General features: G+C 42.5%; 1 protein-coding gene across 1 annotated transcript in view; it reads left to right on the top strand.

Annotated features, from left to right (window-relative positions):
- LOC134574820 (zinc finger protein 850-like) overlaps positions 1 to 16,270 on the top strand; it is a 36,914-nt gene extending 20,644 nt beyond the window's left edge. The window contains exons 7-9 of the mRNA XM_063433884.1: positions 11,609 to 11,735; positions 11,842 to 11,952; positions 13,723 to 16,270. Of these exons, the coding sequence (XP_063289954.1) occupies positions 11,609 to 11,735; positions 11,842 to 11,952; positions 13,723 to 15,254 (1,770 nt within the window). The 3' untranslated portion in view covers positions 15,255 to 16,270. The remainder of the gene's footprint in view (positions 1 to 11,608; positions 11,736 to 11,841; positions 11,953 to 13,722) is intronic.
- Positions 16,271 to 27,776: the final 11,506 nt, after the last annotated feature.

Raw genomic sequence — 27,776 nt, 5'->3', positions numbered from 1 at the left:
AGGAGGTAAGATAACTGCTGTTTTAGACGGCAGGACCCGCTAGGGGTATACCGATTGTGCGGTAGGCCCAAAGGGGTTTTTGAATCTGTATCTGCCCCCTCTGTCGGAGGGAAGGAGCGAAGGCGCACCGCTCGATCGAACGCTCTTTAGTCAGACCGTTTGATTTGGTTAGTCAGGCGGGGTCCTGGTGTAAGATAGCCCTAGCCGGACACCGGTGTCTTGTCTAGACTAGCGTTCTAGGGTGTATATTACGTTCGCTAGGTCGGAGGGACCGGGAGACTAAGCGGCGCCTGTGTAAATTCGGTTCGCTAGTTCTCATCCTATCTGGGCTAAGTGGGAAGGCGTGTAAATTTGGAACCCACTAGACTTTTGATAGTACGACTAAGAGGCGCCTGTGTAAATTCGGATCTCTAGCTCGTTGTATAGTGCGACTAAGAGGCGCCTGTGTAAATTCGGATCTCTAGCTCGCTATGTATATGTGGTGATTGGGCAGTGTGGCTAACCAAAACGGGTGTATATAGTTTTAGGTAGTCCATTCAAGGTACTGGCCAATAGTTTAGTTGGGAATTGTAAATGTGTTAACGATTGTTTTAGTAAAGTGTATATCTTGTTAGATAGCGCGAGCTCAGCCGTCTAGCGAGAGTGTTAATAGTGTGTTGCTGTATTATAGTGCACGGTACCATAACCCTGTATATTTACTGACATTGTATAATAAGTACTAATCATTGTCGTCCATTGCATGTTTTAACACCATAACCACTAATAATTGTATTGTGACCTTAACTTGTGCTTTGACCTATGCTAACCGTACTGTAACCGCTATTTGTAAAAGACGATGTTACTGGGTGTGTTATAGACGGGTAATTCGTATATAGAGAATTATAGCGTGGGTGACTGTGTAGTTACGCCAAAGGGCATAATATTGATTATATAGTGACTGGTGTAGCAGCTGTGTGTGTACGGGAATTCCCTGAGTGTTTATTGTTATGGTGTACGTTTCACTTGGTAACCATACCACGTGGTGCTGTTGCCAGAGGAAACGGGTGTGACTGTTGAATAGTACGCGTGTATAGTAATCGTTGTCGACGACGTTCCACTGTTAAATATGGGCGCGTCGCAGTCAACGATTCCGGATCCCTTAGGATGTATGGTTAAGAATTTTAAAAAGGGATTCAAAGTTTGTGATTTTGGGGTTAAGATGTCCCCTGTACGTTTGGTCACTTTGTGCACTAGGGAGTGGCCTACTTTGGTTGCGGCATGGCCGCCACGTGGCAGTTTGGATCCAACTCTGGTACAGCGCTTACACGTGGCTGTATCAGGTAGGCCTGAACTTTACGGCCAGTTTCCTTATATTGATTGTTGGAGACAGGCCGTAAATGACTCGCCAAAATGGCTCCGGACATGCCACGAGGAACAGTGTCGCCTCATGGTAGCTAGGACTTGTTCGTCCACTAGGGCTGGTGTTAGGCCCATTTTGGACACGCCCCCTGAGTCCGAGATCCCTTTGCCGCCCCCTTACTTTCCGGTAAGAGGAAGTGACGCAAATACAGGAAGTCCTGTAACCCTTCCCTCATTACCCTCATCCACTTCCGCTTCCTCCTCCAGTACAGGATCCACCCCCCCTCGTACTAAATCTCCCCTTCCGGAACCAGAACCCACCCCCATTAGAAACGAATATCCTGATTTGGCGCCACTTCAGACTTCCGGTCAAGCTTCATCTAGCTCGGCCCGAAGTGTTCTATTCACTACCTTTTCCCAAAACCAACCTCCCACATCCCCATACCCTATATCTCCCCGACCGGAACCCATGACTGACGCTTCCCTACGTAGCCCCATCCAAACCCGACAGTTGACTGGTGCCCAACAATTAAAGCACTATCAGATGCCTCTTCGCTTAAATCCCGGGTCAGCTTATATCGATGCCGCAGGTCAAATGGCACACGCTGACCCTGTCTTCGTATATGTCCCTTTCACCACTACCGACCTTTTAAACTGGAAGACCCATAATTCCTCGTATACTGAGAAACCACAAGCCATGACTGATCTGTTCACCTCAATAGTACAGACACATAATCCGACATGGGCTGATTGCCAGCAGTTATTAATGACTTTATTTAACAATGAGGAAAGGACAAGAATAAATCAAGCAGCCATTAAAGCATTAGAGGATAGAGCCCGTGCTTTGAACCAAGCTAATCCAGCAGCATGGGCCGCAACACATTATCCCAACACTGATCCCGATTGGAACGTAAATGGTGCTGATATGGTTCAACTCAGAGCCTATAGAGACGCTATAATTGCTGGCATGAAAGCCGGAGGAAAGAAAGCCATTAACATGTCGAAGACAGTTGAGGTGATCCAGAAAAGCGATGAAGCGCCCAGTGTCTTTTATGACCGATTATTGGAGGCGTACCGCTTGTACACCCCCTTTAATCCGGAAGACGCAGACAATTCCCGAATGGTTAACTCCGCCTTTGTCAGCCAAGCTTACGGAGATATTAAGCGCAAGCTACAAAAGTTAGAAGGGTTTGCAGGTATGTCAATCTCCCAACTAATGGAGGTAGCTAATAAGGTCTATATGAATAGGGAAACAGAAAGCAAGAAAGAGGAGGAGCGCAAGATGCGTAAAAAGGCTGATATGCTAGCGGTAGCGATCGCAGGCGTAGATAAACGGGGCCCAGATAGAGGCAATAATAGATGGAGTAGGGAGCCTTTGAGTAGGGATCAGTGTGCGTATTGCAAGGAAGAAGGGCATTGGAGGAACGAATGTCCGCAAAGAGAGCAGTACGAGAGAGACCAACCCAGGGCAGGCTACGGAAACTTTAGAGGCAGAGCGAGAGGTAGAGGAGGTCCCGGAGGGAGTAATGGTTATAGAGGGAGTAATGGGAACAGAGGAAGTGTTAGGGAAGACAGGTATATTCCAGCAGCGCAAAGGTCTCGCGATAGAGAAGGTAGGGACTTTGTAGGATTGGCTGACACGGTCATGGAGGACTATTGATACCGACCGGGCTCCATCCCCCTTGGTCGAGCGGAGCCTATGGTCGATGTATCAATAGGGGGGAAAAGGAGTGCGTTCATGATCGACACTGGTGCTGAACATTCAGTGGTGACTAATCTAGTTGCTCCTCCATCTGGAAGGACTATTACTGTGATAGGAGCAACTGGAAGAAGTGCTGAAAGACCGGTTCTTAAAAGTCGACTCTGTACATTGGGAGGCCACGTAGTAAAACACCAATTCCTTTATATGCCTGAATGTCCAGTCCAATTGCTGGGACGTGATATGCTATCCAAATTACAAGCGCAGATTACGTTCCTACCAGATGGAACAACATCTTTAAAGTTTAATGGACCTTCAGGTATTATGACTTTATCCGTACCAAAGGAAGAAGAGTGGCGACTTTATACAGTGTTGACTAGCCAAAACCCTAGGAGTGATGAGACATTGTTTAACATACCAGGAGTTTGGGCAGAGAACAACCCACCAGGACTGGCCCGCAATATTCCACCAATAAAAATTGAACTGAAACATGGGGTTTATCCAGTGAGCCTAAGACAATATCACATTCCGCAGAAGGCTAAGAAGAACATCCAATCCTATCTGGATAAGTTCATACGGTATGGTATCCTAAAATTCTGTACTTCCCCCTGGAACACCCCATTGCTGCCTGTTCAAAAGCCCGGCACAGATGAGTATCGACCTGTGCAGGACTTAAGAGCAGTCAATGATGCGGTTGTTAGCATACATCCAGTTGTACCCAATCCATATAACCTGCTTGCTTTAATTCCGGGCGGGGCTACTTACTTCACAGTCTTAGATCTCAAAGATGCCTTCTTTTGCCTCCGAATTGCCGCAGAAAGTCAATGTATTTTCGCTTTCCAATGGGAGAACGCTGTAACGGGCTCAAAACGCCAAATGACTTGGACAAGACTGCCCCAAGGGTTTAAAAATTCACCTACCCTATTTGGTTCAGCCCTAAGTCAAGATCTATTGGATTGCGAGTCCATCCCAGGAGAGTGTGTATTGTTACAATATGTAGATGACTTGTTGATAGCAGCAGTTACAAAAGAAATCTGTCAGCAAGCAACGCACGATCTACTACACATTCTCTGGAAGGCAGGATACAAGGTGTCTAGAAAGAAGGCTCAGTTGTGTTTGCCAACTGTCAAGTATCTAGGATTCCATATCTCTGAAGGTCAAAGAATTATGGGGCCAGAGAGAAAAGAAGCTGTCTGCCAAATACCAATACCCAAGAATAGAAGACAAGTGCGAGAATTCTTGGGGGCAGCAGGCTTCTGTAGGATATGGATTCCCAGTTATGCGATACTAGCAAAACCTCTGTACGCAGCTATCAAAGGTACAGAGCACGACCCCTTCCTATGGACCCAAGAACAGCAAACGGCATTTGAAGATGTGAAGAAGGCTTTGATGAGTGCCCCAGCATTAGGTCTACCTGATCACACACGACCATTCTACCTGTATGTACACGAGCAAAGAAGAATGGCTGTGGGAGTATTGACACAGTACTTGGGATCATGGCAAAGACCTGTTGCCTACATGTCTAAACAATTGGATGCAGTGGCCAGCGGACTTCCACCTTGTCTAAGAGCCGTAGCTGCAGCCGCCCTGCTAGTAGCTGAAGCCGATAAACTCACTCTGGGTCAAGAACTTTATGTACGAGTCCCACATGCAGTACAGACGTTGTTGGATTACAAAGGAAATCATTGGTTTAGTAATAGCCGTATGACCAAGTATCAAGCAATGTTGTGTGAAAACCCAAGAGTGCATTTAGAGACTGTAAACACCTTAAATCCAGCTACCCTTTTGCCACAACCTACTGAAAGTCAACATGATTGTTTGGAAGTAATGGATGAAGTATTCTCAAGTAGACCAGATCTTCGTGATTTTCCCATCCAGAACCCCGATGTTCAATATTACACCGACGGCAGTAGTTATGTGAAAGAAGGGATCCGCTATGCAGGATATGCAGTGACAACAATAGACAAGGTGATAGAAGCTCGGCCACTGGCGAAAGGAACATCAGCACAAAAGGCAGAATTAATAGCACTAACACGAGCGTTACAATTGGCTGAAGGTTTAAGAGTAAATATCTATACGGACTCTAAGTATGCGTTTTTAACCACTCATGCCCACGGAGCTTTGTATAAAGAAAGAGGACTACTGAATTCAGAAGGCAAAGAAATCAAGTACGCAGCTGAAATCCTACAACTATTGGAAGCAGTGTGGGAGCCGAAAGAAGTCGGTATCATACATTGTCGAGCGCATCTGAGAGGAGATGGTGATGTAACCAAGGGAAATCGGATGGCAGATAGTGCAGCTAAGCGTGCTGCTGAATCAGGAAGACAGGAGTATGTAGGGCATATAGCTGCTCTTATACCAACTCCACTGTCCCAATGGACTCCAGTTTATACAGCTCAAGAAGAGGAGTGGTTAAAGACTGAACCGGGAAAGTATCTGGAGAACAAGTGGTATCAGCTAGAAGATGGAAGAATAGTTATACCAGCATCGCTAGCGGTAGAAATTGTCCAAAATTATCACAACGGGACACATTCTGGGAGAGACAGTACTGAAGAATCTCTTAGAAAACATTTCTACATACCAAGATTGTCCAACTTGACTCAGGCCATTGTACGCAGATGTGTAACGTGTGCTAAGAATAATGCAAGACAAGGACCAGTAAAGCCACCAGGAGTTCAGTTTATGGGGGGACTCCCCATGTCCGATCTACAAATAGACTTTACAGTGATGCCTAAATCGGGTGGACATCGTTACCTGCTGGTAATTGTGTGCACCTATTCAGGCTGGGTAGAAGCATGTCCTACTCGTACAGAGAAAGCAGGAGAAGTTGTGAGATTCCTGCTACGAGAAATAATACCCCGATATGGACTACCCTGTTCTATAGGATCGGACAATGGTCCAGCTTTTGTTCACCAGTGCCTACAACAACTGACTCATATGCTTGGTATAAAGTGGAGGCTTCATACTGCATATAGACCCCAGAGTTCTGGTAAGGTAGAGAGAATGAATAGAACTATAAAGAACCAGTTGGCTAAAATGTGTCAGGAAACCCAACTTAAGTGGAACGTTCTCTTACCCATAGCTTTATTGCGAATCCGCAGTACCCCTACCAGAAGGATGGGCCTCTCTCCTTTTGAAATCATGTATGGGCGACCACCTCCCGTACTTGGTAACTTAAGGGGGGACTTGAGTCAGTTGGGAGAAGGAATTACCCGGCAGCAGGTTGTAGAGTTGGGTAAGACTATGGAGGAGGTACAGAAATGGGTACAAGATAGATTACCTGTGAATATTTATCCCCCTGTTCATAGTTATCATCCAGGAGACCAAGTGTGGATTAAAGAGTGGAATACTGTACCGTTAGGGCCCAAGTGGAGAGGTCCTTATGTTGTTCTCTTGTCTACCCCTACAGCAATAAAAGTAGCAGAAGTGACTCCGTGGATACATCACTCCAGGGTTAAACCAGCAGCAGTCGATTCTTGGCAAGTTACAGCAGATCCAGAGAATCCCTGCAAGATCCGGTTAAAACGCACTACTCAGTCGGAGTAACGAGGAATTATTGTGGATTACAAATTTTATTGTTACAGGTGTGAGTGAGAAGGCCATAATAAAGCCTGTCCGCTTACCATCACATAGTGTATAAGCCAGGAAAGTCTCGAAGGGACACCTGTGAAGATGAGCAGAACTCCATTCCCTGCAGCCCCTCACATCCTGGAAGCTGAGGCGCCATCGCACGGACGAAGACTGAGGATGACGGCGAAAGATGTGCTTTTGATAGTGTTTATTTATATGTGTTTTTATATTCAGGAAGGTAGAGGTACCGACACTCCTAGCTGTGAGGTATGCATTAAGACTACGAGAACAGGTAACCATATTTCCCAAACCCTAATTTGGCATTCACAATACGAGTGTAAAGGAGATGTATCGAGATGTAGATACTTAAATATAGATTATAGTGTGTGCCATTTAGGAGTAGGAGAACCTAAGTGCTTCAGTCCGGAGTATCAACCTCGTACAATTTGGTTGACTCTCAGGAATGGAGATCCTCAGGGGACCCTAATTAATAAAACGGTGTTAGAATCCGTACATTCTTCGGGTGTTCTGCTATTTGATGCGTGTAAAGCGATATCGAGTGGTAGAAAGCCGTGGAATGTATGTGGGGATCTTAGATGGGAGAGGACGTATGGGTCTAACGATAAATATATTTGTCCCAGTAGCAAAAATAAATATGTAAGTCCTAGATGCCCAAATAGAGATTATAACTTTTGCCCATATTGGTCTTGTGTGGGGTGGGCAACTTGGGGACAGACAGTAGACAAAGACATGATAGTGACTAAGTTGCCGACTAGCCCTTATTGTAAGTCTATGGAATGCAACCCAGTCCATATACTCATTAATAACCCCGACAAGTTCTTAGATAAGTATGGAAATTTATTTGGGTTTCAAATATACGGGACGGGTTTAGATCCTGGGACATTATTGTTTATAGGAATAGAGACTGATACGGTATCCTCCCAGACTCATCAAGTATACCATTCCTTTTACGAAGAGATGAGTATAGATAATAAGATCCCCCATAATGCTAAAAACCTGTTCATTGATCTAGCTGAAAGTATTGCCGGTAGTCTTAATGTTACCAACTGCTATGTGTGTGGAGGTACTAACATGGGAGACCAATGGCCTTGGGAAGCAAAGGAGGTAATGTCCGGTTCTGAGGCAGTTGACCAATTAATATCTTCACAAGCCGATTATCAGATGAGTGTTAGAGGTAAATCTGAGTGGAGATTAAAGACCTCCATCATAGGTTATGTTTGCATAGCAAGGAAAGGAATGATGTATAATACTTCTGTAGGAGAATTAACTTGTCTAGGGCAAAAAGCTTATGATGATGATACAAAGAATACAACTTGGTGGTCGGCTTCAAATGTCTCAGAACCATCTAACCCGTTTGCTAGATATGCCAATTTAAAGGATGTGTGGTTTGATCTATCCATCACATCTACTTGGAGAGCCCCAGCAAATTTGTACTGGATCTGTGGTAAGAAAGCCTATTCGGAGCTGCCACAGGACTGGGAAGGGGCATGTGTGTTGGGTATGCTCAAACCATCCTTCTTCTTGTTACCGATTGAAACAGGTGAGACTTTAGGTGTTAAAGTGTATGATGTGAATCATAGGAAGAAAAGGGGACCCATAGAGATAGGCGCCTGGGAAGATGATGAATGGCCTCCCCAGCGTATCATAGATTATTATGGGCCAGCCACGTGGGCTGAGGATGGTACCTTTGGTTATAGAACCCCTATTTATATGCTCAACCGTATTATAAGATTACAGGCGGTGGTTGAGATTATCACAAATGAGACATCACAAGCGCTCAATCTTCTAGCGAAGCATAACACCAGGATGAGGACAGCAGTCTACCAAAATAGATTAGCCTTGGATTACCTTTTGGCAGTAGAGGGAGGTGTATGTGGGAAGTTTAACCTAAGTAATTGCTGTCTTCAAATAGATGACGAAGGGCAAGCAATAGCTGAGCTTACTAGCCATATGGTTAAACTAGCGCATGTGCCTACTCAGGTATGGAAAGGGTACAATCCAAGTAGTTGGTTTGGTAGCTGGTATGAGTGGTTTGGAGGGCTTAAGGCAGTGGTAGGTGGAGTCCTGCTGATTTTAATGTTGTGTCTACTCCTGCCGTGTCTTATACCCTTAGTAGTTAGGTCTGTGCAAAGCCTGATAGGAACTATAGCAGAGAGGAAGGCTGCTGCACAGATAATGGCCATATATAAGTATAAGGCTTTAGATCAGGGAGAAACTATGCAGGAAGATGAGTGTTGAAAAGATTCACATCATAAGAAAAGTCTGGTCTGGTTCATGGTAACCTGAGGTATATGCAAACCAAGGTTAAGTGATGCCTCAAGTAATTGTGAAATATCAGAGGCATCAAAGGGGGGAATGTGATGTAATTCCAGTAAAATACAAGTTTAGCAGGCTAAGATTGCCACAAGGCATATGTATGTATATGTGTTTGTAGTATCAGTTGGTTAATTACACGTAGCTAAGATACTGTCATCACTGTACTGACCAGGTGCAGGAATGTAAGAACTGGAATTACGCGTCCCTCTCCTTTGTATCAGATGAGCCACGTGGTTAGACCGGATGGATGAGTTTAGACTCTATTCATTAAATAGGTTAAGGGTATGTGTGGGTGTAGTTAATTGTGGGAGGAGCTACAGTGCTATATAAGGAATGTACTCTATGTATTCAGTACTCAGACTTTGCTGTATTTTGGTGACGCTAGTCCCTCTGAGTCCCGATCGGTGATCCAATAAAGAATCTCTTCCTTCCTGAAGAAACCTGTGTCCATCTCTCTGTGCTTGGCTTCCGTCAGTTTCTCCGGTATCAGAGGGAGATGTCTAATGCTGTCACTTGGTGGAGGGAGATGTCTAATGCTGTCACTTGATGGCAGGAGATGTCTACTGCTGTCATTTAATGGCGGGAGATGTCTAATGCTGTTACTTGATGGCCGGAGATGTCTACTGCTGTCATTTAATGGAGGGAGATGTCTAATGCTGTCACTTGATGGCGGGAGATGTCTAATGCTGTCACTTGATGGCAGGAGATGTCTAATGCTGTCACTTGATGGCAGGAGATGTCTAATGCTGTCACTTGATGGCAGGAGATGTCTACTGCTGTCATTTAATGGAGGGAGATGTCTAATGCTGTCACTTGATGGCGGGAGATGTCTAATGCTGTTACTTGATGGCGGGAGATGTCTAATGCTGTTACTTGATGGCAGGAGATGTCTAATGCTGTCACTTGATGGCAGGAGATGTCTACTGCTGTCATTTAATGGAGGGAGATGTCTAATGCTGTCACTTGATGGAGGGAGATGTCTAATGCTGTCACTGAGAGCAGAGGATTTCTCGGGAACATGCGCAGGACGTTTGCCATTATCAGACGGCACAGGAGGCGGAAGGTTGTGAGATCTCTCCTTGTATTCCGCACCGCTGGAGGACCTCGCTGTTCTTATTCATGTCATCATGTCATAGCTCTAAAATGTTATATGTGATCAGAGACCTGATTTTGCCCACACCACATCCACGGTGGAAGAGATGCAACCCTGTAAAGAAAGAATGGAATCTCTATTTTTGTTGATGGTTTCCACGTTCCTGTACTTGTAACATGAAGCTATGACATTAAAGGATCTTTAAATTTCCATGAAACCATAACAACATTTATGATAGTAAAATTATGGCAAATTTGGCATAACCTTGCTGTGACACCAAAAACAACCTCTTGGACTTTAGTAAGTCGAGCAAGTAGAATGATGTTATTTTATAAAGGAAAGCTTGCTCTTTGAATCCCATTAGTATTGTAAAGTGTATTCCCGAGTAGTAAGTAAAGGGTTGCTCCAACCACCATCATCATCCCGACGTTAAACGTTCCATGCGCATCTTCAAGGGGAAACTTCCCCTGCCTCTATTCCTTTTCAACAATTTTATATATATATATATATATATATATATATATATATATATATATATATATATATATATATATATATATATATATATATATATATATATAATTTTAAAGTCCTTCTCTCACCTGCCCAAATCGTGGACATGCTCTCTGCTCTGAGCTGGTGAAGCATTACAAATAAATGCCTCTCTATGAGAAGAATTTCATTGTTTGATTGAACCACTGATAATGCCGCCTTGCCCCATGTTCGATTCACAGTTGTTGTTTTATTGTTATGTTGTAGATTGATTTAATTAAATAAGGGGGTGGACTAGATCAGAAGCCTCTATCAAGTAGTGTATAATTGCAGCCATTATGAAGGGGTTTATTGTAAGATGTAGATTTCTTTTTTACTGAACCAATAATATTAAAGGACCACTATAGGCACACAGACCACTTCAGATTAATGAAGTGGTCTGGGTGCCAGGTCCATCTAGGATTAACCCTGCCTGCTGTAAACATAGCAGTTTTGTTTACCTATAGGTTAATCCAGCCTCTAGTGGCTGTCTCATTGACAGCCGCTAGAGGTGCTTCCGCGCTTCTCACTGTGATTTTCACAGTGAGAAGACGCCAGCGTCCATAGGAAGCATTGAGAATGCTTTCCTATGGACTGGCTGAATGCGCGCGTGGCTCTTGCCGTGCATGCGCGTTGAGCCGGTGACGTCTGAAGAGGGAGGAGAGTCCCAGAGCCAAGGGAGCCCGGCACTGGAGAAAGATGGGGGCACCCTCAGGGCACTATAGTGCCAGGAAAACAAGTTTGTTTTCCTGGCACTATAGTGGTCCTTTAAATGTGTTGGAATGGACGTTTTGTTATTTAGTCATCATCGTTAGCCACTTATCTGTAGTTGTTGAACTGTAGATTATGATCAAACTCAAAGTTTGTTTCCCCCTGTTGAGCCCTATAGAAAGAAACAAAAAACAAACCAATGGCTGTGTTAAACTGAGGACAGGTCTCATGTGTTATCTTAAATCTGAAGCTGTTTTTTGGCTGATACTCTGACTGTTTCCCCAAATAAGAAATTCTCAAGCACATAATGTTTGTTTGGTTTATTTTAGGGACAATATGCGTTTGACGAAGTCGCCATTTACTTCTCGGAGGACGAATGGGTCTGTTTAACAGAAGACGATAAAGAGCTTTACGTGGGCGTGATGATGGACAATTATCAGAACCTCTGGTCTCTAGGTGAGAACATGTCCTACCTGTCATGAGATATTTTACTGTGAATTACATGTGTCTGCTGCCATTAGAAAGCTTTATCATTGCTCATAATAAATCTTCACACTCACAGGTTGGATTGATAGGACACCTCCGGTTATATCCGCTATCGAACAAAGAGAAGAGCCGTATGTGAGTTATCGCCGACAGTTCAAGAAGGAATGGCCTATAAATACTGGCACAGGTGAGAAGTAAATACTTTTGGCTAGTTCTCAATTTCAAAATAGTGTGATTATTGGGTTTAGGTTAACTATTTATCAGCTGTCTCTAAAGATGAGTTTTTTGGAGATAATCAAGGACGGATAAAGTTCATGTTCATGTTGTAATGGTTTCCAGATATATGGGATAGTTGGGAAAAGTCTTGTTAAGCAGGAGACGGGAGGATTTGATAAGAGAGCTAGAGGAACATGAGCCGTTTTGAAGAGATGAGTAGGGGCATATTTTACATATCTGCTCGCTCGCGCGCTGCGCCAGCCTGCCGCCTCCATGCAGCCCAGGGCGGCTACCTGCACGCAACCCAGGGTGGCTGCCTGCATGCCCACTGAGCCGACCGGCTGGCCCCATTGCTCCCCATCCTACCTTTAGCTAAAGGGCTTCAAATCCCAAAATTTCAAGTCGCCATGGCGACCTGGCGCCTGGGATTTGTCAAGCCCTGTTTATGGGTCTTTTTCTCTCAGATGCTTGAAGTATAGCAGAAGACATCAAAGAGGTAGCTTAAACAGGTCTGTGCTTATATATTTGTTATTCTGTATTATTTCCACTTTCAGATCGCTTGAAGAGTTGTCATAATCAGGGTACAATTTATACTAAATTATAATAAGAGACACTGTGTAGCTTTTTTTTTTTTAGCTCAAAGGATAACCCATAGTGGGCTCTAGTGAATTGCTCCTCCTGTGAAATGATGTAATACCATTTTTAGATACCATTCTATGCAACAAGCACTTTTTCTGTCTAGCGGACATTATTAAGGGTTATTTCTCTGTACCTCAGTTGTTTGCATTATTCTGTCTTATTCCCACTTGGACAACCTCAGTTGTCTGCATTAATTTGCTCCACCCCCTTCTTTTTCATGTAGCCCAATTTTAAACTGTTTGTGTGAGTTCCTTTACATTTCTTTATTTTTTTAATGTTCTTTTCTATAACTATTTGTTATTTTTTCATTAGCGGGACTTATTATTGTCTGACATGCCCAGTTGGTCATATTGGACATTTGTTATTTGAGTGGGTTGTAGTTTTGGGTTGTCCCCAGCACGACAGTCAGGTCTCCATGTGGGGATTACTCTTTGTATGATTTAAAATGTAAGTTAATCTTTCTTTTCATGCACACAGGAAGGCGGACATCTAAATATTTGGTAGCCTGTTTGTATTATCCTTATCACCACCTGCCTTGTGTCTGTCCCCATTACCCGTTTTGTGCCTATGCCTTTATCATACTCCCCATGTGCCTCCCAACAGCACCCATTTTACAGAGCGACTCCTCAGAGCAGCAAACCTGGAAATTGTCCGCCTTCTGTTTCTGGCTGCTGTGCACCTTTTCACTATTCACATACACAAATACAGTTCTGCATGTGAGGTCATCTCCAGTCAGCACCTCTCATACTTTCCACACAGCACTGACACGTAAAGTTGAGGAAGAGACCTGCTGCTAGTTCTCTCATAACTGGGTTGATGGAAATTCCTTTGATGGCAGGTGTGCATGCTTAGTTGTCACGATGTGCAATTTTGTTTCCTAAGGGCTGCAGGCTAATGCCTTCTCGGACCAGGTTTGCCACACAGACCATAGGTTGTTGCTACTGTAGTTGTTCTGGTGCTTAGAGTGTCCCTTTTTATTTCGATTACTGAAAAATTAAATTTTGTTTTTATTTAGATTTATACTTATTTCTATTTACAGTTATATTTCTGAAAATATTTAATTGAATTAAAATGATCTAATGACAATACATTTTATTTTCAGAGAATGGATCCTTAGGAACTACACAAGATGGATTTTTAAACTCTGTTATTTTACCAGATTCAATGAACAACGATGGCATAGACATTCAGGAAAAGTGTTACTTTGTTCTAAACAAACCATTTAAAAATCTTTGCAAATCTGAGGAGAATGTTCTACAAGAATCTGCTTTGTGTGACGAAGAAAATCTCACAGACAACGTTACATGGACACTCATGGAACATGCACATGCTGGGGTAGTGAGGTCCAATTATGAAAACTGTGTAACGAAGAGTAACGCACAGATTAATACTGGTGTTTCAGTTTTTAAGTGCAGTGAACACGATACTAATAAGCAAATTACCAAAGCTGCAAGGAAATTGTACAAGTGCTCTAAGTGCAAGGAATGTTTTAAGCTTAGGTCATCTCTTTTTGAACATCATCAGAAAGTCCACAGAAAGGAAAAACCATTCTCGTGTGCTGAATGTGGAAAAAGTTTTGTATTTGCCACTCGTTTACGTAAACATGAGAAGGTTCACAGTAGAAAGAAGCCATTTTCCTGTACGGAATGTGGGAAATCGTTTACACGTTACTCGCACCTTGTCTTGCATGAAAGGATTCACACTGGAGATAAACCGTTCTCATGTCCTGAATGCCAGAAGTGTTTCGCTTCTAAGTATAGTCTTAACTCACATAAAAAACTCCACATGAGTGAAAAACCATACACCTGTTTAGAATGTGGAAAATCTTTTCTTCATTCTTCACAATTTATTAGTCACTGCAATACTCACACAGGTGAGAGGCCATTTTGTTGCTCTGAATGTGGGAAGTGTTTTACCAGTTCCACATATCTTTCAAAGCATCAGAAGACTCACTCAGTCGAGAAACCTTTTTCTTGTTCTAAATGTGGTAAAGCATTTACTTGTTACTCATATCTTGTAAACCACGAGAAGGTGCACACAGGAGAGAAAGCATTTTCTTGCACAGAATGTGGTAAATGTTTTACAAGGAAAGCATACCTTGACACACATGAACTGTCTCACACAGGAGTGAAACCATTCCCGTGTTCTGAGTGCGAGAAATGTTTTTCTCACGAGTCAAGTCTTCGTGTGCATCAGAGAATTCATACAGGAGAGAAACTATTGTCATGTACAGAGTGTGGGAAATGTTTCACACGCAGCTCAGATTTTGTAAAACACCAGTGGTCTCACAATGGACAAAGTCCATTTTGTTGCTCTGAATGTGGGAAAAGTTTTAAGTATTCTTCTCATCTCATTGAACATCAGATGATTCACACAGGAGAGAAGCCGTTTTTATGTACTGAATGTGGAAGGTGTTTTACTCGTTCCAGCCACCTTGCAAGGCATCGAAAAGTGCACACAGGAGAGAAGCCATTTTCTTGTGCTGAATGTGGGAAGCGTTTTGCTTGTAAAGGTAATCTTACTGTACACCAGGTGACCCACAAAGAAAGGAAGCGATACTTCTGCCCTCAGTGCGGAGAAGGTTTTATGAGAGAATCTCATCTTGTGGAACATCAGCAGACTCACGTGGTTTAAACCTGTTCTGGTGCTCTAAGTGGGTTAATTAAAGTCTTGCAGAGAAAACAATTGGGTTTCATTTTAAATAAGTCACAGTGCCTTTTATCACTTATGGTGGCTTTGCCCTAACATTGACACTTGCTGGTCTCACATGGCCAACTTACCCTCCACGTTTTTCAGAAACCTGTTTATCTTGGCCCTTCGGTGTTTCTCATTTCTTTGCCTTAATATGGCTTAACAAAAAAACAAAACAAAAAACACCTTACAAATTGAAGGTAGCTGATATAAGTCTCTCTACGACTCATCTGAGTGACTAAAGCATAGATCAATACTATTACTTTGTGGAAAATTGTCAGCCTATGTCTTCACCGAAACCGATCAATCTGTCCAAAATCTTTGATGGATTGATTCATTATGGTGAAGATTAACCGGCATTTAATTTGTTTGTATTAGCTGAAACAGATTTGCAGACAAGTCTAAAGTCCACCATGTGGGGGAAGCATTCGGTAAATGATGTGAACCATCGAAATTGTATGTTAATGACTGAGGGATGGTAGTGTGCTTTAAGGACGTTAGCAAGCTCTCCCTTCTTATATTTTTCTTCCTGAAATAGGATAGTTTTTGTTTTTTTGTCATAATTATGAAAACTGACACACAGTGATTCTACATTCTTGCTTTTTTTTTTATATACACTGTCTATTATAAAGAATAAAAGAAAATACATAAAATTTGCATTGCATTAATGGGAATCTTGCAAGTATGGGTGAAACTATCGGAGTTGCAAGAATGCAAACTAATTTACAACTTGGAAATCAATCTCACACATTTCACGGTTTAGCAAGCAAACAATATTCTTTTTAAGGGACCAGCAAAACCATAACTCCTTAAAAATGAAAAGAGTTAAGCGCATTAGGAGAAACAAATGTTAGAGTAGGGGCTGCAGTTAACAGATAGGGAGACCTAATAACCTATTATACAATAAAAGATAATTAACTGCACATCCTAAAAATGATACAAATTTTTGTAATTAAAAATAGTTAAGATTTGGTTCCCGGTGGGGTGTGATGCCGGGAGGTACGTGAAGATGTGCACGCTCGTGCCATGAGGGGAGGACGCAACGCCGCGGAGAAAGCCGAGCGCTTAGCGGGAGAGTGAAGTCCGGAGAGAGAGAGAGAGCTGGAGAGAATTGAAGTGGAAATATTTACAAGGTTGATATATCTACCTACATTTACTGCTTGTAATGATTGTGCCCCACGGATTTGTAACAGCGGATCTGTAGCAGCCTAGCAATTTCAAGTTTGTCCAGGAGGATACATTTGTGTTACGGCTGCATGAACAAACGCACACTGTTGGGGTCACAGCTGAAACTTGAAGACGATTTGAGCCACAAACAAACGGAGTGAAAACTAAGCGAGCTTTTTCGTCTAAGATACCAAGCAAGCATAACGGTTAGTAATTTAACTATTTATTCTTTATATGGATAACGCTGATATCTGATGATCAACAGAAGAGAGGACAAGGAAGGTTTTAAAAGAAAGAAGAAAATAAACAGAGTAGAGAGGGAAGGGAGAGGAAAGCGAAAAAAAGGCGTCAAAAAAAGCACAAGAAAAAAATGATACTAAAATCTGATAAAGTGCAAAAAAATTAAAAAAGACTCTCTAATAGTCAAGAAAGCACGGAAAACTCTGTTATGGAGCTCTCTCTTTCAGCAGCCTCGGCCCCACTTGAAACACCTCCAGAAAAAGAGACTGTCTCCCTACCTGAGTTAAAGGCTTGCTTGGAAGAAGTATTAAACAATATAAAAAAGGAGCTTAAGGGGGCGGGGCCGGACCGACGAGTGGAGCGGTCGCAGGGAAGATCAGCTCCCGCACACATTGACCCTAAAAGCCTACTAAAACCGCTCTAAATCACCTAACTTACCCACCACTGCGACCCTCGATGGTTGAGGGCCACCAGACCGGGGAGAGGCTTGCCTGAGGGGTTTTAGTCCCCCGGAGGGGAGTTCTCTGCCGTAACGGGCGGGAGCTCTCTTGGCGGTGAGTGGAGTGGACGGCTGCCGCTCCACTATCCTGCCACCCGGAGCCTGAAAGTCACGCTGCACCGGAACGGACCCGACCCCCCCCCCCCCTGGGCTGGGGGGGTGATCCCAGTCCGCACCTCGTGGCCACACTCAGAGACCCCGCAGAGACGGCCTGACGCCTCAATCTAAGATGGCGGAGGCCGCGTGTGAAAACATCGCCTGACACAGACCGCTGATCCCTGCGAAACAGACATGCCGGGCACCTGACAGTGAGTAGGCAGAACGGGGCCCATAAGAGACACCCACCCTCAGAGGCGGACGAGAGAAGGAGGAAGGGGGATGCACAGCGAAAAGCGGTACCACAGATACTGCCACCGGCAGCACACGCGGAGCTACCTCACCTCTACCAGTAACGAGGGCCAGAGCCCTAGACACAACGCTGCATTCCCCCCCCCCCCCCAATCAGTTAACCCTCCAAACAGCATCCCCTGTGCAGCAGCAGCCCAAGACCAGCAACAAGCCTCGACCACGCCATGCAAAGCCCAGGCCCTCAAGATGGAACAGAGCGCACCAGCAGCCGCCAACTACAGGGTATCAGGCGCAGGACAAGCCGCTGGAAGCCCAGCATGAACTATCCCCACATGGAAGCCCACAGCCCAGCAGGGGTAGAGGCTGTCTATACTGACACATAAGGCTGGCACCCAGGACAGACCACCCCACCATCAGCAATGATACATGGCTGAGTTGCCTACTTTTTAGTTTTATCAGTTGATGTTTAACTGTTTCTGCTAACTCAAGTGTGTGCTTCTGCTTGAGAGTGAGATTGGGTGGGGGGAGGGGAGCAATGTAAAACTGCAGTACCTTACAGCCACGCAGTGATTTCATGCAATGTTTTAGCGGTCACTATTTAGTCTGCCCATATATTCATATTCATAAGCCTTAAAAATGTTCCTAGCTTGTTTTCTCTTTCTTAAAAACTAGTAACTAACTGTTTTACGCTTTAGACACCCCTATAATGCTTGTTTAACTGCCTTGAAACTATGCTGACTCTACGAAATATTTAGCTGTTGCCTTTCAAATGCTTGATATGTATTACTAGCCTATATCTCCTACTGTGGCTACACAAGCCTACTTATAACTCGCAGACACAATCTTGTACTATATCTAAACTTAAAACTACCCAACATCACTCTAACGTTTAAACAAAAATATGCCGGTAATCTATCTGTTCATGTAAAAAAAAAATGTGCTGTACCAACATGCCACTCATTGGAATGCTATGATTATGCTTGCAGTTGCTGTTGTGGCCCTGCACGCTTGTCTGTAATCCATATGCACATGCAAAAATAAAGAATTAAAAAAAAAAAAAAAAAAAAAAAAGGAGCTTAAGGAGAAATTTTCAGATATTAAGTCAGACCTTGCTATACTTGATAACAGAATTAAAAAAATTGAAAATATGGAAGAGTCAAGAGAATTTCAAATGAAAGCGCTGAAAGAATCACACAATAAGACAATAATAAAACTTAAATAAATGGAAGACAAGGTCTGTGCAACAGAAGACAGATCAAGAAGATCTAATCTGAGGGTAAGAAACATCCCCGAAGAAATTATGGATAATCAACTACGTGAATATTTTAGGAAATTTTCTCGAACATCTAGGAATACAGAAGTCACAACAAGATTATTAGAGCACATAGATTATCTCAAAAGAAACAGGGCCAGAAATACCCCAGAGACGTTATCGCTTTGCATTCATATGAACTTAGAACTCAGATATTCTATACTGCAAAAAAGACATCTATAGCTGAAGAAAAATGTTTAAATGATCTGTCAGCCGTTACAAGGTCAAGAAGATCAGCGTTTGCACCTATATTTCCTGTTTTGAAAAAACCCAATTTGAAGTTTAGATGGAACCCACAATCTATATTGTTTAATTCTTTTTAAAGATGTATGGACATCTTTTGGCATGTTTGAACAAGCAGCAGAATGGTTAACTACTAATGATTTATCATGAATGTTGTGTTTTTGTTTTGTTTTTCACTGATAAGCATTTTTTGCTCATAGAGATGATTGAAGATTAGGTATAATTAGTTTGAAAACACAGGAAAAGGGAGAAAATATTGTATATTTCCTCTTGGTTGTGAAAAGTTGCACAGTGATACAATATAAGGATTAGGGAATTCTAAGGGTTTTAATTAATGTTGGAAAGAATAACTAGAAATATAACTCAGGAAGGGTAATCTGTTTCTAGAAGGAGAGAATGAAGGAAATGTATAGGTTTCAACATGGTGTAAAGGGAAATTAGTGAAGCAAAGGGAAACTGAATTAGAAGAAAGATTAAACACAAAAATAACACTTATGTAATAATTAGAAGTAGTTTAAATTAAAAGGTTTAAATAGCTACAATTGGCAAAATATTTTAAATAGTATATATATATATGTATTAATTTTTTTGGGGAAAGGGAAGTTACTAATAATGAATGTTAGGATTTTCACAAATTCAATTTTGAAAGAGGAGGGTGTATTTTACCTCTATATCGACTTATACCATCTTTAAAGGTTGGAAAAAGTAAATGCAGTTATATATATATATATATATATATATATTTATTTATTTTTTTCTCCAAACATCCCCTGCTTATAGGGGTGACTGAAGATAATAATAAGACTAATTGTAATTGGTTTAAAAACACATGTAAAATGAATTGCACATTTACAAGTTTGATTGTGAATAGTTTCATGGTGATATAAAATAAGGATTGGAAAATCACAAAAGTTTGGAAAGAAGAAGTTAGCAGTGTAATACAAGAAGGGAATTTTTTTTTTTGTGGCAATAATGAAAGAAATTTGTATGTCTAAACATGATGTAAAAGGAAACTTGTGAAGTAAAGGAAAATAGAATCTTAAGAATGATCAAACATTAACAACACATATGTAATAATTAGAATTGGTTAAATAGCTATAAAATTGGTTAAATATTATATTATATTAAGTAATTTTATATATATTTTTTTCTCCCTCTCTCCTTCCTTCCCTCTTTTTTTCTCTTCACAATGAGAGATAATGTGAAAATTAAGATCGGTGATTTGGAGTTGTCCTCTCTATGAGATGCTGTGCCCCTCCCCGAGGGTTCCAGAATGGTACCCAGGTCTTGGATTACGATAGGTTATCCAAGCATAGGTTTTAGTATGAATGGGTTTGTTCTTAGTGAATGTCTGAAGTTTGTCTTATTGATTTGGGCTTTGTTCTCAGAATGGCCAAGATGGAGATTGGGATATGGTTAGATTGATTTGTATTAACGCGCAAGGTTTAAACTCTCATGTAAATAGAGGTTTTTTTATACGATACCTTGATTAGGGAGAATATCAAGGTGGGATTTGTCCAAGAAACTCATTGGTTACTCAATACTAAACAGTTATGGCATTACAAAAAGTTCCCGCTTTTATATGCGGCTTCCCTACAGGGGAAAAAAAATGTGGAGTAGCTATTTTTTCTAAAGAGGCTAACTTTGATTGCCATTATCAGAATTTGGACCCTGAGGGAAGATTTATTATATTAGTTGGTCTGTTAAACGGGGTAACATATACATTAGTAAATGTGTATTTGCCAAATGTACGACCAATTAAGGTGTTGATAAAGATTTTAAGGTTAATAGAGCAGGTGAAAAAAGGGAAATTGGTAATAGCAGGAGACTTTAACTGTATAATTGATCCTGCAATGGATAAACAGCTAGGTTTTAACCAACTAATTGATAAAAAGTTGGTAAAACAGGCTGCAGAGATGAACAGAGTACTTAAAAAACATGAATTATATGACTGCTGGAGGCTAGCCCATCCTAATGATAAAGATGTAACTCACCAATCTATTCCTCATAATTCAGCAGCAAGAATTGATATGATTATGGGAGATATCAATTTCTCTAAGGCCTTACACTCAATTATAATTGAAAAGAACACCTGGTCCGATCATGATCTAGTAATAGCTGAAGTATCAGAAGTAAATAATAAAAGCCCACCAATTTATGTGCAGTATTGGGGGGGGGGGGGGGGGGACTGTGCAGTATTGGGGGGACTGTACAGTATTAAAAACAATATATATGTTTATATGTATTTAACGCTATACATTTTTCAATAAAAAATTAAATGAAAAAAAAATAGTTAAGCTTTGGTAAAAAAAACAGGAAAATAAAACAAATTGTATTGAAAAAAAAATGATGGACATAAAGTATAAAAATGTTACAAATGACTGCTTTTTACCAACACAAAGTATCTAAACCAGGTTATACGAATTGTAACAAATCACAAAGATTACTTGCTGAGGATAGTGAGCTGAAGTGCACTCTCTTTGTCCTTTGGTTTTCCAATAAGGTACCGCTGAGGTACTCCGTTTCTCTCTATAATAGCTCAATATGTAAACACACAATAGGAGGGGTAAAAACGCACGCACGGTGTTTGTAATGTTAAAGAATTATAATGAATTTAATTACATTTTTAATTACATTTTCTCTTACTATACAACACTGAGGCAGAATAGTTGGAATGGGGCTTCTTCTGGTGCCCCGTGGCTTCTTGTCTAGTGTGGTTACATGGGAGTTATCTTTTAAGTGTCTGGACGCGTTTCACCTCTATTCCGGCTTTCTTAATGGTGCTTTGTAAGTCCCGAACTTGACTTTTCTTTAAAGTCTCCAGGCTTTTATTACAATAAGAGATATTTTAGTACAATGTACTTTCATATGCAAAAACATTTTCATGTTTTTGGAACCAAATTGTTAACTGGGTTACCATTGTAAGCCGCGCTATATTACAAAGTGAATACAACTTAAAATAAAGCGATTCGAGTTTCGGCAATCTTTTAGCCTCCTTAACCCACTTTAAAATTTACTAGTTAAAGGCGATCTTCCACTAAGTGTAAATAGATTTACATATAACGCGAGGCTGTCCTACTGGTTGCTATGACAATGGTAAACAACTCCCCTAGAGGATAAAAAGGGTAAAGAAATATGAGTAATTACAAAAAAAAAAAAAAGAAGAGAATTAAGAGTATAAGCACTATGTTCACCCAGCAATTACCTTGTTTTAGACTGTGTACCTCGGGTATAATAGTGATACTTTGAAGAACACGCTGTGTGTTATAGCACACTAACCTTAAGTAAGTTAGAAACTGTACTCTTACCTCAAGGGGTTAAACCGTTATCAAACGTTTTAACCCCAAAGTTGCCTCCAGCTACGATGAGATAATAAAATAAATAAAAATGAAATTTGATGCCAAATTTTTAGGAAGAGCAATCTAATAGTAACCTTAATTCTATAAAATAAAACCAATTAAAATACAAAAGGGTTAACAGATACTGTGAATCCGCACAGCAGAATGTAAAGCATATATTTCTCTAAGAGGTAATGACACTATAGGGTGCAATAAAATCATAGAATATTAACATATGTAAATTAGTTTCAAAAGATTGAAAGAGTAAACGGAAGAACTAGAAGATAAAAAAAATATATATAGATAAAAATCTATCACAGCTTTTTTTTTTTTTTTTTAATTCTTTATTTTTGTTGTACACAAGATAAACAAGCATCCTTGGTGCGCCACAATAGCGACATCAGGGTGAATTGGCAAACATTTGCATTACATTTTGTGGCATTGTTAGTCAGGTACATTTTTATATTATTTAACAACGATTAACAGGGTAGTTTTCAGTAGATGAAAAATATACAGATATGCTATCTATATGTCACCTCGGCATGGGCAGGAAACACTGGACATGTTAACAGCAGCAAATGGCAAATTAGGATCATGCATTTGTCTTAGGATATTTTTAGACTGGCTGCAATATTCTAGGTATATCCTAGTTGAGTTACAAGATAGGGGGGCTGATAGGTGAGGAAAAGCTCCTTCGTATTAGGTTCCCTGGGCTTTAATAGGCTTTAATAGGCTTGTGCATATAGACTTACAGGGCTATTGTGGGAGTGAGATGAGGTTTAAAGGCCCTGTGGGGTTTGTGAGCGCTGTCTGTTTAACATCTAAAAGTGCTGGGGCCCTAATAAGGGTGTCTAGCTTTATGTGGCTCAATGGGGATTAACTGCGGGCTTTATAGACTGAACCTGCTTTCTGCATGCTTAGTCCTTATGGTAGTCCATATTGCTCATCCCACTCCGACTCTGGAGGCTTGGTGCAGGAGCCTAGTGTGAGGGTCGTGGATGGGCCATAGCTGGTCACCTTCTTGGTGTGAGACTGCCGCTGCCCCCTTGTTGTTGTCCCTCCGGTCGTTCACGAGTGAGAGCTGGATTGGAGTGGGATACTGTAGGCTTCTGGTCTTATGTGTCGCGAGGTGGGGTAAGTATGCACTTTGGGTCCTGCTTTTTCTCTGTGCGGTGTGTCCCCTTTGGTGTCTCTTGCGAAGTTTCCTCTTTTTATGCAGCGTGGTCCGCCGCCATGTTGTGGCCTGTTCTGCAGGTGAGGCCTTCGGAGCTCTCTTCTGAGCTGGAGACAGCCTCTTTGTCAGGTGGCTCTGTGGCTGGAGGGAGGTGAGTGGCTGCTTTCTGCCCTCTATCTTGCGCCAAAAATCGGCTAGTAGTGCTTCCAGCTTTTGCCAGGTTCCATGGTCTGTGTTCATGGGGCCTGGGGGGCGCGCTGTAGTCGCCATGATGGGTGTCACGCTGGTTGCTCTGCCGGTTAAAATGGCTTCACCTTGCGCTCTCCCCGTTCCATGATTGCCTCTCTGTAGTGGACCGCCATTAACCCCGACGGCCCAGGGGGGGGAGTAGCAGGGCCCCTGCTCGTTGGGCATCTTCACCACGCGGTCCCGGACCGGGAGATCGTCCGCCTCCCCCGACCGGTGCGCGCCAGGTTCCATGCTGCGAGAAGTGTAAACAGGCTTCGTGTGGGTCATGGACCGCCACATCGGTTCCCAGCCCCATCGTGGGTCTGGTAAGTCGGTGTTGAGCGTCATTTGTAGGCTTCGTGTGGCTGGATGTGCCCTTAAGCTCCCTGTATGCGGAGGAGCTCTGCTGTGGCACGTCTGTCCTCCATGCTGGTCAGGCCCCGCCCCCAAATCTATCACAACTTATACAATTTAAAAATAAGATCTAATATATTTTAATTATATACAGTATCTCACATTTTTGTAAATATTTTATTATATCTTTTCAGGTGACAAGACTGAAGAAATTACACTTTGGGCCCAATTTGAACATTTCCACTTAAGGGTGTACTCGTTTTTGTTGCCAACGGTTTAGTCATGAATGGCTGTGTGCTGAGTTATTTTGAGGGGACAGCATATTTACACTGCTATACAGGCTGTACTCTTATTACTTTATATTGTAGCAGAGTGTAATTTCTTCAGTGTTGTCACATGAAAAGATATAATAAAATATTTGCAAAAACGTGAGGGGTGTACTGATTTGAAAACCAGTCATTTGCCTCACGCAGTGAAACACATGTTGGCCTGTGGAATGTTGGTCCACTCCTCTTTAATGGCTGTGCAAAGTTGCTGGATATTGGCAGGACCTGGAAAACGCATCCCAAACATGCTCAATGGGTGACATGTCCGGTGAATATGCTGGTCATGCAAGAACTGGGATGTTTTCAGCTTCCAGGAATTATGTACAGATCCTTGCAACATGGGGCCGTGCTTTATCATGCTGTAACATGAGGTGATTGTCATGGATGAATGGAACAACAATAGGCCTCAGGATCGCGACACGGTAGCTCATGCAGATGAGCTTTCCTGAGACGGTTTCTGACAGTTTGTGCAGAAATTCTTTGCTTATGCAAACCGGTTGTTGCAGCAGCTGTCCGGGTGGCTGGTCTCAGACGATCTTGGAGGTGAAGATGCTGGATGTGGAGGTCCTGGGCTGGTGTGGTTACACGTGGTCTGCGGTTGTGAGGCCGGTTGGATGTACTGCCAAATTCTCTGAAATGCCTTTGGAGACGGCTTATGGTAGGGAAATAAACATTCAATTCATGGGCAACAGCTCTGGTGGACATTACTGCAGTCAGCATGCCAATTGCACGTTTCCTCAAAACCTGCGACATCTGTGGCATTGTGCTGTGTGATAAAACTGCACATTTTACAGTGGACTTTTATTGTGGCCTAAGCATGTGCAATAATCATGCTGTCTAATCAGCATCTTGATATGCTACACCTGTGACGTGGATGGATTATCTCGGCAAAGGAGAAGTGCTCACTATCACAGATTTAGACAAATTTGTGAACAATATTTGAGAGAAATGGGGCTTTTGTGTACATAGAAAAAGTCTTAAATCTTTGAGTTCAGCTCATTAAAAATGGGGGCAAAAACAAAAGTATTGCGTTTATAATTTTGTTATATATATATATCTATCTTGTGGTTCTTACCTCTACTCTTGTCTGCCAAATCATCCTGTGACTGATGAGTAATTGGGTCCCATCTGAAAGCAAAGAATTTATCAAGTAAGAGACAAAGTTTGTTATTTTGTTTTAAAATGATACTCTGAATCATTTTTCCCGCAAATGGATTTAGTTCAGGACTCCAAATACTTGTTCAAATAATGGTTTGGCTCATCCGAATATTGTCCTAAAAACAATTTGGACGCACCAAAAGGGGCACAAAGATGAGACAATTACTACATGTCGATTTTGCCCCATACTGAGAGGTACTTCTTCCCACCTGTGCACGGATCAAGTGAGAAAAAGTATCCAACAGAGGCAAAAAGAGAACGATCAGTAAAAGAATAACTATATAATATCTGTTTATTAAATATATAATGTAGATTGGATTAGCCTTGTTAGTCCTACTAGACAAGATGCCAAAATACAAAGTATTGCAGTATGCAATGATATCTTTCCTATTGGACTAACATGGGCCTCTATTTACTAAGATTTCCAAATGACTCAATACTTTTAGAAATTACTTTAACAGCACTGAATAATTTGAAAGCTTATTAACCCCTTAAGGACGGTGGGTGTTCTATGCCGTCCTGAATAATGTGGCTTTAATGCCGCAGGGCAGTATGGCATGCACAGCGGATCGCCCCCTGCACCATATACTGCAACCCAGTCAGTGTCCCTGCAGCAAATCCGGCCTTTCCTGGATTTCTATCGCAATCACATGACCCGATTGGCAGGATGATGAACTGCCTGGTACAAACTATTCTCAAAAGTTTATCTGCCTCTTATCTTGTTAAATAAACACTCCGTTGCCAAATACAAAAAATAAGAATGTACCATTCATATTCTACAGGAAGTAAACTGTAGCGGATCTCCCTGTAACCCAGCTGGGTACCTCCACCAGAGGGCTGCTTCCTAGCTGGGACCAGGGGAAACGGATAGGGGAACTAGTGCTCTTAGTCCTCACAAGGACTTTCCCCGTTGCATCTCCCTGCAAGCTGGAACAGCAGACACAGGGGTTAAATCTTCCTTCCCTCCAGTAACTATACGAGACACAGTTCTGGAGGTTAAAACGCTGACTGACAATCTTTATTGGAAAACAGGCTTCTTTTATGCACAGACTCTGCAGGGGGTCTCCATTCAATACAACACAATCCCAGGCAGGAGGGGGTTGGGTTACAGATAGCCATCTCCGGCTCTGGGAGATACCAACAGTACACATGGACATACATTCAAACACATTACATAGAGTGGGGGATAAACTTTGGGGCTCTGCGCCCCGGGAAGGGGTCACATGGATAAAACCTATATCACTAGATAGCCCCGGGTCCCATCTGGGATCCCTGCCTATAGCGGAGCTATCGGATGTACAGAGCCAGAGATATCAGTGTCAGAGCTTGGTTTAGTCCAGTGAATTCAAACTTCGCGCCTAAACCAAGCAACAACCAATCAGCTGAAAGGGCGCGAACCAAATCGCGCCAATCAGCGCTTGGGGAGGCGAGGAGTTCACCGCCCAATCCAAAGATAGGGCGCGAAACTCGGTTGCACCAATTATCGTTTGGGGAAGAGAGGGGTTTCGCCACCCAATCTGGAGAAAGGGCGCCAAACCCCGTTTGAAAGAGCACTCCTTCTCTGATTGGTTGCCTGCGCCCCGCAGCGACCAATCAGCGCCCAGTGTTCGTGCTGTCTAATCAGGACCAGTTTGAATGGGCACGCCCTCTCCCATTGGTCTGCATGGACTTTAATGCGGCCGTGGGACCGACTCACGGCTCCAAAGATTCCCTGCTGGCACGCGTTCCTCTCTCCGGTGAATATCAACACGCAGGTATCTACCAGAGAGAACGCTCTCCTGGGCAGCTCCCAGGTAGGGTGGGGGTGTGGGGAGGTAGACCGTGATTATAGCTGTGTTGAGAGTGGGTAGGACGATCACCGACACACGGACCGGAGATAGGGTGCGTATGCTGGTTCGGGATACAAATGCTGCCCCTGGTGGGCGTTCGTTTATACACAGACCACTTTAATGAGATACAGCTGTCTGTTTGCCCAAAGTGTCCCTTTAAGGTGATTTCATACTTCCCAGTTCTGTGGTCCTGAGAGTTTGAGAACTAGATACATTTGCAACTTTGTGTATATTTTGTCACACTGGGGT

This window comes from Pelobates fuscus, chromosome 10 (genome assembly GCF_036172605.1).
Source record: "Pelobates fuscus isolate aPelFus1 chromosome 10, aPelFus1.pri, whole genome shotgun sequence".
Classification (NCBI taxonomy): Eukaryota; Metazoa; Chordata; class Amphibia; order Anura; family Pelobatidae; genus Pelobates; species Pelobates fuscus.
This window is presented reverse-complemented; position numbering and strand designations above follow the sequence as displayed.